The sequence below is a fragment of the Macrobrachium nipponense genome, chromosome 19, assembly GCF_015104395.2.
Source record: "Macrobrachium nipponense isolate FS-2020 chromosome 19, ASM1510439v2, whole genome shotgun sequence".
In the NCBI taxonomy this organism is placed as follows: Eukaryota; Metazoa; Arthropoda; class Malacostraca; order Decapoda; family Palaemonidae; genus Macrobrachium; species Macrobrachium nipponense.
In genome coordinates this window covers 34,899,896-34,914,301 of record NC_061088.1, presented here as the reverse complement: position 1 = coordinate 34,914,301, position 14,406 = coordinate 34,899,896, and the positions used below count along the sequence as shown (strand labels likewise).

At 41.4% G+C, this 14,406-nt stretch overlaps 1 protein-coding gene across 1 annotated transcript in view; it reads left to right on the top strand.

Moving 5' to 3' along the window:
- Window positions 1-4,423: 4,423 nt before the first annotated feature.
- LOC135211379 (F-box/LRR-repeat protein 4-like) overlaps window positions 4,424-14,406 on the top strand; it is a gene marked incomplete at its 3' end in the record, with an annotated part of 34,410 nt that continues 24,427 nt past the window's right edge. Inside the window, 3 exon segments of the mRNA XM_064244694.1 lie at window positions 4,424-4,517; window positions 5,233-5,431; window positions 5,962-6,123. Of these exon segments, the coding sequence (XP_064100764.1) occupies window positions 4,424-4,517; window positions 5,233-5,431; window positions 5,962-6,123 (455 nt within the window).

The following is a 14,406-nucleotide window of genomic DNA, read 5'->3' as shown; positions in this document are numbered from 1 at the left end:
TATTATTCAATGCCAATATTATGTTTTTCATTGTGAAAAATCTTTGGGAACCTTCTTTTACGGACAACCCTCGTATTATGGCTTTGGACATGATGAAAGTGTCTGTTAATCAATTTGAGGTTCTGTAATATCTTACTATAATGGGTGTTATGTTTGTCCGTCCGTCCGTCTTGTCATTCAATCACGGCCAAATGGCTGGACCGATGGGCATGAAACTTTGCAGGGTTGTAGTGGGGACCCCTAAGATGGTTTATAATTGTGTTTCATCCTACCTCCCTCCCTCCAAAGGGGGTGGGGGTGAGAAGGGATTCCCTGAAATGGAGCTGGTTCTGCCCATGAAATGGGGATGGTTGCGCCCGTAGACTTAGCTTACTTTACAAATTTATCATACATAATTTCTGCATACATATGACTTACCATTTGGAAAAGAATACTATAGGGTAAACCTTAATGACATCAAAGAGTGTGGATTTTGAGAAGGGGGTTCTCAGAGAGAGAATGAGAGAGATAAAGTGAGATAGAGTAGACAGGGTGTTGGGGAGAAGAAAGAGGAAAAAAAAAGACAGAGAGAGAGAGAGAGAGAGAGAGAGAGAGGAGAGAGAGAGGAGAGAGAGAGAGAGAGAGTTGGTATTAGTGAGAAGAAAGGAAAGAGACAGTGATGGTTGGAGGGAGAGATAGGGAGAGAGAGAGAGGGAGATAGGGAGATAGAGGGAGAGAAGGAGAGGGAGAGAGCAAGTTTATCAGTTGTCATTCAGAGAGAGCAAGTTTATCAGTTGTCATTCAGTTATCCTAAGCAGAGCTGGGTTGGTCAGCTAGTAGCTGTAATGCTTTCTAGCTAAAAGAAAATGCCCTACATGTGGTATCTTCAGATTGTTTAAAATCATCCTGTTGGGGAATACCTCTTGCAGTCATCTTTTCAAGATACACCATTGATAGGCTAAAGGGTTTTATGGTGTCACTTCAACCCCTAATTGAATTGCTGTGTGGCATTCATCAGGTCCATTTTGTCTCCTCAATTAGTTACCTAGCTGTGCTAACTTGTCTTGGACCAAAATTCACCTTTGACTCACAGCAAATCCTCTGAGCAGGCCTTTTGAGAACCTAGAAGTCCAAAAAGCAACTGCAAAAATTAAAATCTGTGTGCTACCAGGCCTCGTATGACAAAACAAATTGTCAAGTGTGACTTATCTACCAGGAGTTGTGGCTAAGACACAGACAACTTCCCCTTGCCCTATGCCTAGTCTGGATTGCCTTAAAGTCAAGCTGGATGTTCATGCAGTTGTAAATATAGCACATCCCCTTTTTTCTTTATGAAATTGTAGACAGACTTAGGAAATGAGTATCGGCTCAATTGCTTGGCCTTAAGTTTTATCTCAACTTTGGAAAGGGGGCCTTATTTTGGGCTATGTACTGTGTACAGTTTAGGTCTGGGACCTTACCTACAACAATATCTTTACCTAGCCTTGAGTCATGGGGCTTGAGGAACTTTACTCCTTTTGGGGATCCAGTATTGTCTGTGAGGGCTGTTGGAATTGCACTACAAGGATTAAGCCTGATCTGAAGGTTCTGTGTTTATTGATTTGGAAACTGGAGCTTCCAAAGCATAGGACTGTAATTTCCTTTTCAATATGTCTTTGGTTAAGTACTTTAATGCTAATTTCTTTCCTTAATGAAAGGTAAGCCACTGACATGTGAGCAGTTGCTGTAACTTTTAAAATGTAGAAAGAATTTATCCTTGGATACAATATTGAAACCACTCGGTGGCATGGTTATCATGCATTTGCTTTGGTTTATCATAGTGCAGAGGTTAAGTATGATTATTGCAGAGCTTGAACTCCTATGGTTTGTACAAGAGAAATTGTCCTGAATTGATAGTAACCTCTTTTGTTCAACTGCTCTTTAAACTTGTTTGGGATTTATGGAAAGCTAGGAGTTACAGCATTCACTGTTGAGTATTATAAGTACTGTATACCTTTTTGTACATTTATTTTTGTCACAAAAATCCTACCCCTCCTGCTGAAGGGGCCACCTTCCAAAGAGATCTTGGTTATCTTTATTTTGAGAACATACACTTGTTTTGTACAAAATATTTTGTCATTGAGTAACCTTCAAAAGGTTGGTTGATTTCCACTTTGCCTACCTCCTTTTTCAAATGTGGGACTCGGCTATATAATGGAGAGGTAAGGTTCATTTGAAAAATGTGAATAGTACTTATTTGAGATTTATTTTTTAAATACTTTCCTATCCATAATATAAATTGCACCTCCCTAGCTCCCCATGTTCAAGCTGGACAGAAGTACTTATGCTGACTGGCTACTAGTGTCTGAACCTATTGGTCCCCTGTTGGTGGGGTTGTTGGTGGTGGTGGAAGTAGATTGATAGAAAACGGAAAGCCATATTCTTGTTTGTCTGTTAAAGTACCGCTAGTGCGGAAGTAAAAGCTATATACAGTAATAACTCATTCTCATGCAGTTTATGTTGCACAAATTCACAATAGTGCGAACTTTTCGTTGGAACCTAACTATAATTATCATAACATGAATATTTAATAGACATGCGAACACAAACGCAACATTTTCAAATCCTGGAGAAACCCTGCAAAGGTATTTGTTCAATTTTTACGTAATTTATAATTTTTCAAGCTTCTTTCAATTTTTTACATAATTTATAAGTTTTCAAGCTTTTATGTGTAAAGTAAATAACATTAAATAATAAAGATAATAATCTCTCTCTCTCTCTCTCTCTCTCTCTCTCTCTCTCTCTCTCTCTCTCTCTCTCTCTCTCTCTCTCTCTGCTCTCTCGAGATGAGAGAATTTTTCTGGTACACGTACATGTAGTAGGTACTAGTATTTGTATTAATATTTTCAAATAATAATAATAATAACAACCGTAATTGCAAAATTTGTGAAAGTATTTTAAAGAAATAACCTTTCCATTTCACTTCTAAGTAAGAACAATTCTCTCAAGTAAGAACAATCTCTCTTCTCTCTCTCTCTCTCTCTTCTCTCTCTCTCTCTCTCTCTCTCTCTCTCTCTCTGAGATGAGAGAATTTTTATGGTACATCTAATATATTAGCTATATGTTTATTAATATTTTCAAACAACAACAACAACAAAATGATGCATATAAAGCATTCTTTCCCTCGTCTTTCTTTTTAACTCCATAGAAGCTCGAAGTCCAGAGCTGTCAAATATGTGAAATAGTGTGACAGGAGTGTGTGTTTCCAGATTAGCGATAATTATTTTTTGGCGTATTCTCTCTCCTCTCCTTCTCTCCTATCTCTCTCTCTCTCTCTCTCTCTCTCTCTCTCTCTGCATATGAAATATTCTGACAACCCTTTATTATTACCAACCATTTATTTTTTTTTAAAGGTAGTAATGAATTAAGCTAACTTTTAAAGGGAATTACAGTAACTTTAATTTCATTTAAAAATTAGCTTAATACTTAAATAAAGACTGCGCTCTCTCTCTCTCTCTCTCTCTCTCTCTCTCTCTCTCTCTCTCTCTCTCTCTCTCTCTCTCTCTCTCTCTCTCTCTCTCACAGTTAGTGGTAGCATAGGTAATTTTTAATTGATCTATTTTTACCTTTACCTTCTTGAACTGTAAATGCCTGTTCTAAAACAGACACATTAACTATGAGTTGCATTATTTCAATTAAAAAGAACTGTTTGGTCGTGAAAAGGAATTTCAGAAACAGAGACAGAAAAAGAATTTCTTAAAAGTGTTGTTGATAAGACTTCTAAAAATAGATTGGTTAGTCAGAAGGGGGAAAGAAGAGAGAACTGTTTTATGCATGTATTCTTCACACACACCTATATTTTTTTACTAACCATTTATTTATTTATTATGGATAATGTCTTAAGCTATCTTTTTAAGGGAATTACAATAACTTTAATTTCATTTAAAAGTTAGCTTAATATTTAGGGAGCATGATTAGGGTCAAATTTGGTGTTCAAACTCAAGTAAGCATTTATTAGCATTTTTAGAGACCTTGCCAAACTTGCACGAAAATTCCCCTTGTGCGAGGGGGTCTGAAACTTAACTTGCGTAAGGTCGGGATATTACTGTATAATGGAGATGTAAGTATTTAAGTTTAAATTAAGTATTTATATATTAGTTTGACTCGACCACTGAGTCTCATTTATAATCTCATAGGGCTAGCCCAAAGTGTTTGGTTTGAGTTGTGTTTGTGGCAGAAGACCAATGAACCATGTAAGGTACACTGTACTGTGTGTGAAACCCTCCAAATGGGATCAATTGCTTATTTAATGAAAATACAGTAGGAAGAGTATTTGTAAGTGTTCTAGTGCACAGTATTTTCAATAGTTTTTTACATTCACATTTATATGCTTGTAATTTTGTTTGCACTTTACCCTGTTGACCTGATTTGATAATTTTTTTTGGTTGTTTTCTAAGTTAGTAGCATGAGAGGATATACTGTACATGTATACCTTTGCCTTGTTCTCACATTCATCAGAATCAGATTGCTGGCCATGGTGCATAAAAATAAAATCCCTTGTAAGTAGATAATGGTCATTGGTGGAAGAGAAGCCAAATAAATGTATTCTTGACGTCATTCCTCTTGAACTGTTTCCAGGAAGTTAGTGTACTCTGTTAATATAATTTCTTGGAAAGAGGTACAAAAATATATGTTTTTTTTTTATGTTTTTTTTTTGGAATGATGATTAGTATTTCTACTGAGAGTGAAGTATACAAGATTTAGGTTTTATTGCAATACATATTGTATATTTGAAGAGTTTCCTTAAAAGTTCTATAGTAAATGAGCCTGTCTTACTTTTGACAGAATAATCATAATTTTCCTAACTGAATTTTGTTTTAAGAAGCTGTAATCTACCGTGGCATAGTATTTATGCTCTTGGTGACTTGAGGAAAAAATCCCTTGGGCAAACAGTGCGAGTTGCGAATAAATTTCCCAATAAGAAGAAAATAAATTATGATTGAAGCCCTTTGAGGTTGTTTTGTATATCCAATTACTGCTTTTATATAAACACTAGGTCATGTTTTTTAATAGTGATTTGAATTATTTTCAGCAATAATAATCCTAACAGAAGTATTTTATCAGAGATTGAATAAGAGAAGGTGGGTGGCCCTTACCCTCCCTCTCTTTCTCTCTCTCAACCTTAATTTCAATTCTCGTTATTTCAGTTTTACTATATAATTATGATATTTTTTTTCAGTGTATCAGTTATATAGGTGTTCCTATTGTTTTCAGACGTAAGATACGAATGTGCAGTTTATCCCATCCGAGTTGATATTTATGAGACCTACAATCCTGGGAGTGTAGTACGTGTATGGGGATCTCTAGAGGGCCGCGGTTGGGTGCTGCTTTGGTCAGGAGAGCCTCAGCTTGGGTTGAAAGCAGCAGCTCGGATTTTCTCTCCTCCTATCTCTCAGCCTCACCGACTTATAAAGTGAGATGTTGCCGATTGTCAGGACATATTTATTTTTTACAGTGAATATATGCAGTATAATGTTTATGTATATACAGCTTTCCTCACACATTTACAGGCAGTCCCTGGTTATCAGTGGACTCTGTTATTGCCGATCTGGTGTCATGGCACTTGTCTAGCACCATAAAATCGGCGATTTATGGTGCCATAATGGGCAAAGTTCCGGTTATTGGCTCCATAAGGAGCCTTATGGCGTGCCATAAGGTGCCAATAATGAGCTATGGCGCCATAAAATGCCTAACAGACACGCCATAATGGCGCCATAAATCGCAAGTTTTGCTTAATGGTGGTTTTCACTTGTGAGCACCCCTCCGAGAATGGAACCCCCGCCAATAACCGAGGACTGCCTGTATATTTTAGTGTTTTTTTTTTTTCTCTCTCTCTCTCTCTCTCTACTCTCTCTCTCTCTCTCTCTCTTCTCTCTCTCTCTCTCTCTGAACATGAATGAAAGAAAAAACACATGAGCTTATAAGCATTTGTACATTTTTCAGCATTTTGCGTGTTGAATTTGACCACCGACAGCATAATTACTACCCAGCCTTGGATGCTATTTTGCTCGTAGGATCAACTCATTCAGGCAGCAAATCTGTTTCTGAACTTAGAGAATCTATCTTCAGTCAGATTATGAAACTGGGTATCCATACTGCAACAATGTAAGACATTTGCTGGTTTCAATTTCTGTTAAGTGAGAACTGCTAGTTCATATTTTTTTATAGATAAGTATTGACTTTATAATTTGTATGTCTGCTGTAAAGTATATCCATTATAGGTGTTTCCATTGTTGTTATGGTAAGATGCTTTCATTTTTCTTGAAAGAAATGGGACTAGAAGTTTTTGTTTTTTTAATAGTGACCTTTTAAATTTTGGGGTGGGGCACAACACTTAACAAAAGTTTAGAGAATTAGAAATGGATGTTGTAAATTGTTTCTAAAAACATCAGGGGTGCAGTGAGATATTATTGTAAACATTAGATGTATGTTTATAAATATTGCTACTCCATAGATAATACAAGATATTTAAAATTTGTACAATACATTCTTATTACATATGTAATTGTCTTTTGTAGATTTAAATGACTCTGCTCAGTTGTCTGGTTGAACTACCCAATAGACTGGTTTTGACCTAGGAAAAACCTATTTTTGGTAGTTAACTGTTGAGTCCTCAAGGAGTTACCTTCCATGGTCTATCCAGAACTCCATGGGGACTAAACTGATGTCAAAGAATTCTCTTTTAGATGGTCTTGTGGCCAGGTATTGTGTCGTAATGGTCGTCTTGTGGCCAGGTATTGTGTTGTAATGGTCAATGCAGGATTATCCCTTGCCCAAATCCCATGTCTTTTCTTCAGGGAAGTGGGAGGGTTTTTGTGGACTCATCAGTGACAACCAAAAATAGGTTTTTCCTATGTCAAAACCTGTTTTTTGGTAGTGTAGTCACTGTCTTGTCCTCAAGGAGCTTTACAAAGAAATTGACAGGTGACAAAAAGATCTCAAATTTTAATCCCAACAACCTAAAACATTTATGGTCCAGGGTCAAGCCACAAGTTTCAAGGCCCATTCTATTATCCATTATACCCGTAGGTTTGGTAGCAAAGAAACAAGAAACGAATGTGCAAACAAACTTAGATATTGCAATACACCCCCTGAACACCTGAACTAGCCTGGTCACTTACCAGCCCGAACCATCATTTATTAAAAAATTTACCAAATCTTTGGTTAAAATAAACGATCAGTGTTGCCAATCTCCTGGCAAACACCCTCGTTACCTAGTTAACAGCCCACCGCTAGTAGCCCTGCCTCACGGGCCGGTCACACCTGCCCTCTCACGTCAATCACTTATCGTTCGCGGTGGAGTACAGATGTATCCACAGCGAACTCCTTTTTGGTCTTGCCCGGCCTTCATTTGCACCTTTGATTTGATTGATTTTGGTGACGAATTACGCATCCCTTGGATTACGGTTGGATTGCTCTTAATACCTTGTCATTAGACATTGATTCTGCAAAGGAAGAAACAAACACAGGCTACGACAACGACTACTGCATCCTCGGCCACGACATCACAGAAAACGACGAGCGGAAGTTCAACAACGTATCGTCTTTGCCAACAATGCAAGAAAAGGATGAGTACCCTATGACACGATAGTCATTCCTTATGCGTAAATTGTAGGCCTGTTCAATAATGTAAAGACCAGATGTTTGGAATGTCAGGAGTGGTCTTTGGACCAGATGTTCCTAGGGTATCTCAAACATAGAAAGGTCTCGTATTAAGAAGTAACTGTAGGCAGGAAGAGACTAATGTAGATCAAGATAAAGACTTAGAGACAGTGCTCTTTAAGAGACTTGAGAGTAGGATGACATCGAGTATGACATCTCTGTTATCGATTTTATGTCAAGATTATGTGAGGATAGATCGAGCAATAGGGATACTGAAATTACTAATCGTTCTTTTCCAGCTCCCCTGCCTGTTCCAGAATCAGCCCTAACCGGTGCTGGGGGTTATGGGGATCCGCAAGCCCACAGGGCAGGATCCGCCGTCCCCCCTGGCGCGGAGCAGGCAGTGTTGGCAGCAGATTCCCCTTCCCTCGATGTGTAAGTCTCAGGCATGATAATAAAAAACTTAGGTCGATATAGACGGAGTAGGGATAATAGGCTACATAGTGTTTAGTTTAGGAAGAGAAGTGCAGGCTTCTTCGGGTCGGTTTTCTATTAAAAGTAGTAGTTTTTAGAGGCACAGTGTCCTTAGAGCATCTTTAGGCTTTTTCCTGCTTCGAGTTCCTTGCATCAGAAGCTTTTAGGCCATGGTTGGTCTTTCAGATATGCTCCTTCGTCTTTAAGGTTACTTTCCTCTACGTATACGATACGATAATGCATATTGACTTACGATATTCAGTATGAAGAGAAATCAAATAAAATAACTACGGGCAGCCTAGTGTTCACGATGATATATCGTATGCATATTCAGTAGGCTAGCCTAACCTAAAGTATTCGCTGTACAACATATCGGTAGTTATTGGCTAACGCTGTAGGCTCAAGACATTCTTGACTTCGGATAATTCAATACAGGTGTAATTGAAAACGAACGAGAATCCGATCTGAGGATAATTAATATGAATGTAATCGAACAGAATGAAGATCGAATTCTGTCCGACTAAAGCATTATAATTGTATTGTGTATCATCATATTAGCGTAGTATAAACACTAAACTCGGCAGTCATTCACGCCGGAATCAGCGGATGACGAATACGGGTTTGCGTCGCCGTATCCATCTCATTCTCTCCTGATTGCCTAAAATGACTAACGTAACAACACTCACTTATGCCAAGTTTGTACAAACGTCTTAAAGGAGACGTGTGTTCAACTATGTTGACATTTAACATAGTCAATGAGGTATCTATCTTGGGGCATATAATCAGATGTCAGATATAAGGAATTTGTATGTATGACGTCTTCATACGTTTAACAAACTATTGCCGTCAGTATTTACATTGCGCTTATGTCAATTACAGTTACAAATTATTACCAGTCGTATTATCAAATTACAATGACTAACTGAAATTAATATTAGGCCTAATAAAGTTAATTTAATTACCTTTAAATATTATTTTATTACTTTTCAATTAAATTACAATTACACTAGCTTGTCGTCAAACAGCACTATTGTAAGAAGGTGTGGTTTAGACAGACAAGGATGCCGGCTAGTCTTTTTTTTTTTTTTTTTTTTCTCCTTGGCTTCAGATTCAACCATATCACTTGGTCTCGGCTAATGTTTTTGTCCTTAGTTAGCATATTAATGAATATCTGAATACTTAACTTATGGAACGATGTCATACTGTTCGTCTTACGATGTAATTTAAGACCAAAATTTGACTGATATGTCTCATTGGAAGCTAGTTTTTCCCTCGGGTTAGATGGCGTTAAATTTAGGATTCCGTTCGTTTTTTCACTCGTTTTCATAGGTATTACGAACCTTACACTTTATATACGTTATTAATCCTTTGTCTGTGTGAAAACAACAGTACGTAATGAGCTCTTTCATGCTCATTAGTTTCTTTTACCAACGGCTGCGTTGAATTCATACAAAAGCTCGGGTACCTTCTGTCCAGGTTGCTGATGCACGTAATTTTGCCTTATTAGCTTCAGCTGCATTTATAACATGAATACAGTAATTACCGTCGCACGCAGATGAATACAATAACGGATGTTGCTATCGGATTCGATTACTGTCACACGCTGATCAATACAATAAATTGATGATGTTATAGGAGTCGATCGCATTAGCAACAAGTTCTCGTTTCGGTTGTTCATAGCGTACGGAGTTATACGAGTATTATCGTTAAGATAATACCCTTTTAACTTGCTGCAATTTGCGGAGGTGGATGATATTAGACGATCGTAATCTCTCTCTCTCTCTCTCTCTCTCTCTCTTCCTCTCTCTCTCTCTCTCTCTCTCTCTCTCTCTCTCTCTCTCTTTTCCCTGATTTTTATATTCTCCTCTTTATCCTAGACGATTGTGTTCTCTCTCTCTCTCTCTCTACTTTTCTGATTTCATATTCTCTCCATATTCTCTCATCCTATTTCCACGCTCTCCTAACACTGGACTCTTGTGCAACAGAGGTTTTTTTCTTCCTTTCACACCTTTTCAAACTTTGTCAATTTCCCTTCAGCGCTGACTGACCTCATAGGTCCCAATACTCGGCCTTTGGCCTAAATTCTATTTTTAAACCCAACAATCTTGCTGTCTGAGTTAGTAGTGAGAGTGAGCGACTATTAGGGAATATGTATAAGGTATTCATGATATGATATATCACAAGAGGATTTTAAGTATTAGGACAGATAGGAAAGAACATGTCTAGGTCTATCTGAGGGTATTGTCTTTCAAGTGCCAAACCAGGCAGAAGTACAGACAGGCAGGTTACAACACAAGAGAGGACATCACTACGATCGACGACACCGTCGCAGACGCACCGATGGACATGGTTGTTCCTCCTCCGTACATGAGAGGCCTAAGGCCAACATGGGCGGAGGTCTTTCAGTTTTCCCTCCATACATGATAGGCCGCGAGCCACATGGGAGGTCTTCAGAGTTCCCTCCATAAACATGAAGGCCGGCCGAGAGACCCATGGGCGGTCTTCAGATTCCCTCCAGTACATGAGAGGTCCGAGAGCCACATTGGGGCGGTCTTCAGTTTTTCCTCTACTCAGGTGAGGCACATAGCCAGCTGAGAGGAAACAGGTTTGTATCCCTCCCGCACTCAATGAGTTTTGACCTTAGGGTAGAGGTGCAGGGAGTTTTTTCCTTCCACATATGGGAGGCCTAGAAGGCCACACATGGAGATTAGCTTGGACGAGTGACAAATGAACTTGAGACTGACTAGCGTACTCAATTATATTGACTGCAACTAGTACAGTGGAGGGCCGGGCAGATTTCGATTCCCCACCTCCAAATTAATGTGTTAATCGGGCTAGTTCAGGTTGTTTTCAGGGGGTGTATTGCAAAATGAAGTTTTATTGTAAAACTAATATTGTAATACCTACCTGAACACCTGAATGATTCCCACCCACTCCATCCCCTCTTCATACAAGAGTTATTGAGTTATGATTGACGGGTTGAGAGGGCAGGTGTGACCATCCCGTGAGGCAGGGCTACTAGCGGTGGGCTGTTAACTAGGTAACGAGGGTGTTTGCCAGGAGATTGGCAACACTGATCGTTTATTTTAACCAAAGATTTGGTAAATTTTTAATAAATGATGGTTCGGCCTGGCAAGTGACCAGGGCTAGTTCAGGTGTTCAGGTAGGTATTACAATATTAGTTTTACAATAAAAACTTCATTTTTTAGGGTGTGGTAGCAAAGAACAAGAAACCAAGTGCAAACAGATTTGTTCCTACACGATATACAAATCCTCGGTCCTTTACATAAGGAATTACTTTCGGCGTAGCTGGAATTACGGCCGTTAAATTCTTGAACAAGGTGGTTAGGCAGTAACTACCGTGTGGCTGGCGGGTAGGGTAGCCTCCCCCGGATGTAAGCACTCCACTTTGCTTTCGGCCATCTTCCGATGAAGATGTGTGTTTGTGAGCTCTGGCTGACTGGTAGTTGATCTTTTTTCCCTGTGGGATCTTTCTGGTTTATTTTTGTCTTTAAATAAATATGTATATACGGTGTTTCATATTAATGTTAAATTCAATAAATATACAAACCCACTTTGTTCCGACACGTAATACAAACCCTCGTCCTTTTAACATAAGGAATGTACTTACGGTGTAGCTGGTATTACGGCCGTTGAATCTTGAACAAGGTGGTTAGGCAGTAACTACCGTGGGGCAGGCTAGCCTGCCCAGATGTAAACACTCCTCTTTGCTTTCGGCCGTCTTCCGACGAAGACGTGTGTTTGTGAGCTCTGGCTGACTAGTCGTTGATTTTTTCCTGGGATGGGATCTTTTTGGTTTATTTTTTGTTTTTTAAAATGATTATGTAATATATGGTGTTTGATATTAATACTAAACAAAGGTTTGTCCTTGTTTTTCAATTGATATACAAACCCACTTTTTGTGATAGCCTTTATAACCACCCCTCTACATGTGTTGAGAGTCGGCGGCAAAGGTATGCCAACATATTACATATTTACATTCTTTCGCCTTTAACACTGGTTCAGACCTGCATGAGGACGAGATATGTATTTAACTTGAGGATGAGCTATTGATCCTGTAACGAGACATGTATTCATCCGAAAATTACGCTTACGCTTGGGAATTACCGAGGTTTGTCCTTGTTTTGTTGTTATGGTAATTTCTCTTCTCCTTCATCCTTTCACTTACGTCGGAAGAAGGTAGAAGAATGGGCGTGCGGTGTTGTGTTGGGGGATCTCCTCTCACTTCGGGGGGGCGGTGCCCTTGGATGCATGAGGAGTATCCTCATTAATGAATAATTTTTTCCTTATTTTACAGACTATTGGTGATTGTTTTTACAGCAGTATTGGTTGGATGCTCTTCGTATTGGTTATCCTAACCTTGAAGTGTAAACCTATGACTTGTGGCATGTTGCGTACTGATCTTGATGTGTGTGTGTGTGTGTGTGTGTACTGATCCCCTGCTGATAATCATATTCATTTACCACTACTACCCGGGAATTATGTCACTGGACGAAGCTGCGCGCTGCCCTGTGAGGTTTATCTACTCCTGATGGTAGAAGTCTGGCAGAATTTGGAGGAATCGAAGAGGAAGAGAGCTCGTCAAGTGTCGTCATCCTCCTCTTCGAGATCATCTTATCTTCATGCCTCTACCCTCCAACTTTTTAAGGCTTAGCCATAGAAGAGAAGGTGGTCTCCCCCCCTAAGAAGTCTCTTTCACGGGACACGGGGAAAATTCTAAGGGTCTGTCACGCTCCGGTGAGACAGGTGGGTCTTCCGCTGGTCCTCTCGTTCCTCAGGGAATGGGGCCCATCTCTCCCTCCTCAGGGAGGAAGCAGGCGGGGACCATGGAGGTACTGGCCGCCGCTGGTACCTCCTCTCCCGCCTCCGGAGGTTCCGCCTCCGGACCGGGAACAGTCTTTGCTGCCCGTTTGCGAGCATTACAGTGTACGGTCACCCAGCCAAGATCCAGACTGCTGAGTACACTCACCGTGTCAGGACCCAGGCACGGAGTGGAAGGATGGTAAGAGTCGCTCCGGTGACTCTCGACCAAGCCCGGCCCCGTTTTATGCTCTTCGCAGTGATTGTCTGGTACCAGGGTTGATGTGATCCTCCCATGGGCGTCCAGTGCACGCGACCAGTGGAGGCGGGCCATCCAGCCCTCTTTTGATTATCTTTTGTTTTTTCAGAGAGGTTTCGACCTCAACAAGGAAAAAATTGGAACAGTCTGAGGACGGCATCGGCTGTCTCCTGTCAGGTGCACGCTCAGCCCCACCCAGATGACGGTCGCGTTCGCATGACCGACCAGTCTCGGTGGTGGCAGACGCTTCACCTGCCAGGTAGGAGTTCCGTAACCTGCCTCGAGGAAGCGTTCTCTCCACTGCTGCTCCCGCAGGTCCCTCTGGACAGGTGCAAGTTGGCCCTTGTTGCTACTGCAACTGCGTCAACTCCGTCCTGGATGGAGGACCTGTCGATTGTCCTGAGGAAACTGGCGAAGAGGAAGTCCAGGAAGAAGAGGAAGGGTGTCTGTCGGGGTCTTCCCGCTGCCTCTTCCCCTTCGGCTTCTTGTTTCCAAGGCCCCCCAAACCGAAGAAGAAAGTGGCCTCTCTCTCTCTCTCTCTCTCCTCCTCCTCCTCCTCCTCCTCCTCCTCCTCCTCCTCCTCCTCCTCCTTCCACCCCCCCCCCCCCTCCCCCCCCCCCCCCCCCCACCAGACTGTTCACGTAGCGAGGCTGGGAAGAGGTCCTCCCCCCTGGCCACTGGGTCCAGCCTTGCCTGGACCTGGTCCAACCTCACCTGAACCTGGTCCAGCCTCACCTGGGGCGTTGAGAGGACGGTGCTCGCTCTCACCGCGTTAGGGGACACTACCAGTCACCCGATCGTCGCTCATACCGTGAGCTGTCCCGCCGGGACCGGACGGCTCGCACGACTGGTAGCAGCTCCCCTGACGCACAAGACTGACGTTACCGTCCTCGGTCCAGCGCTTCTCCGGGAGGAGACCGCTGGTCCAGACCTGCAGCTTGATTGCCACCATGATTAGTGATCGCTTGTAGTCCTCCTAGCCTACCGGTTCTGCTGGTAGGCATGGGAGGAGCGCTCGTAGCAGCTCTCCTGACGCAAGAGACCGACGCTCTGGTCCTTGATCCAGCTCTTCTCCGCAAGAAGACCACTGGGCCAGACCTGAAACTCAATCGTCACTGTGGGTTGGTGATTGCCTGCAGTCCTCCCAGCCTACCGGTTCTGCTGGTAGGCAGGCGAGGAGCGCTCGTAGCTGCTCCCCTGACGCACCGTCCTTGGTCCAGCGCTTCTCCGTA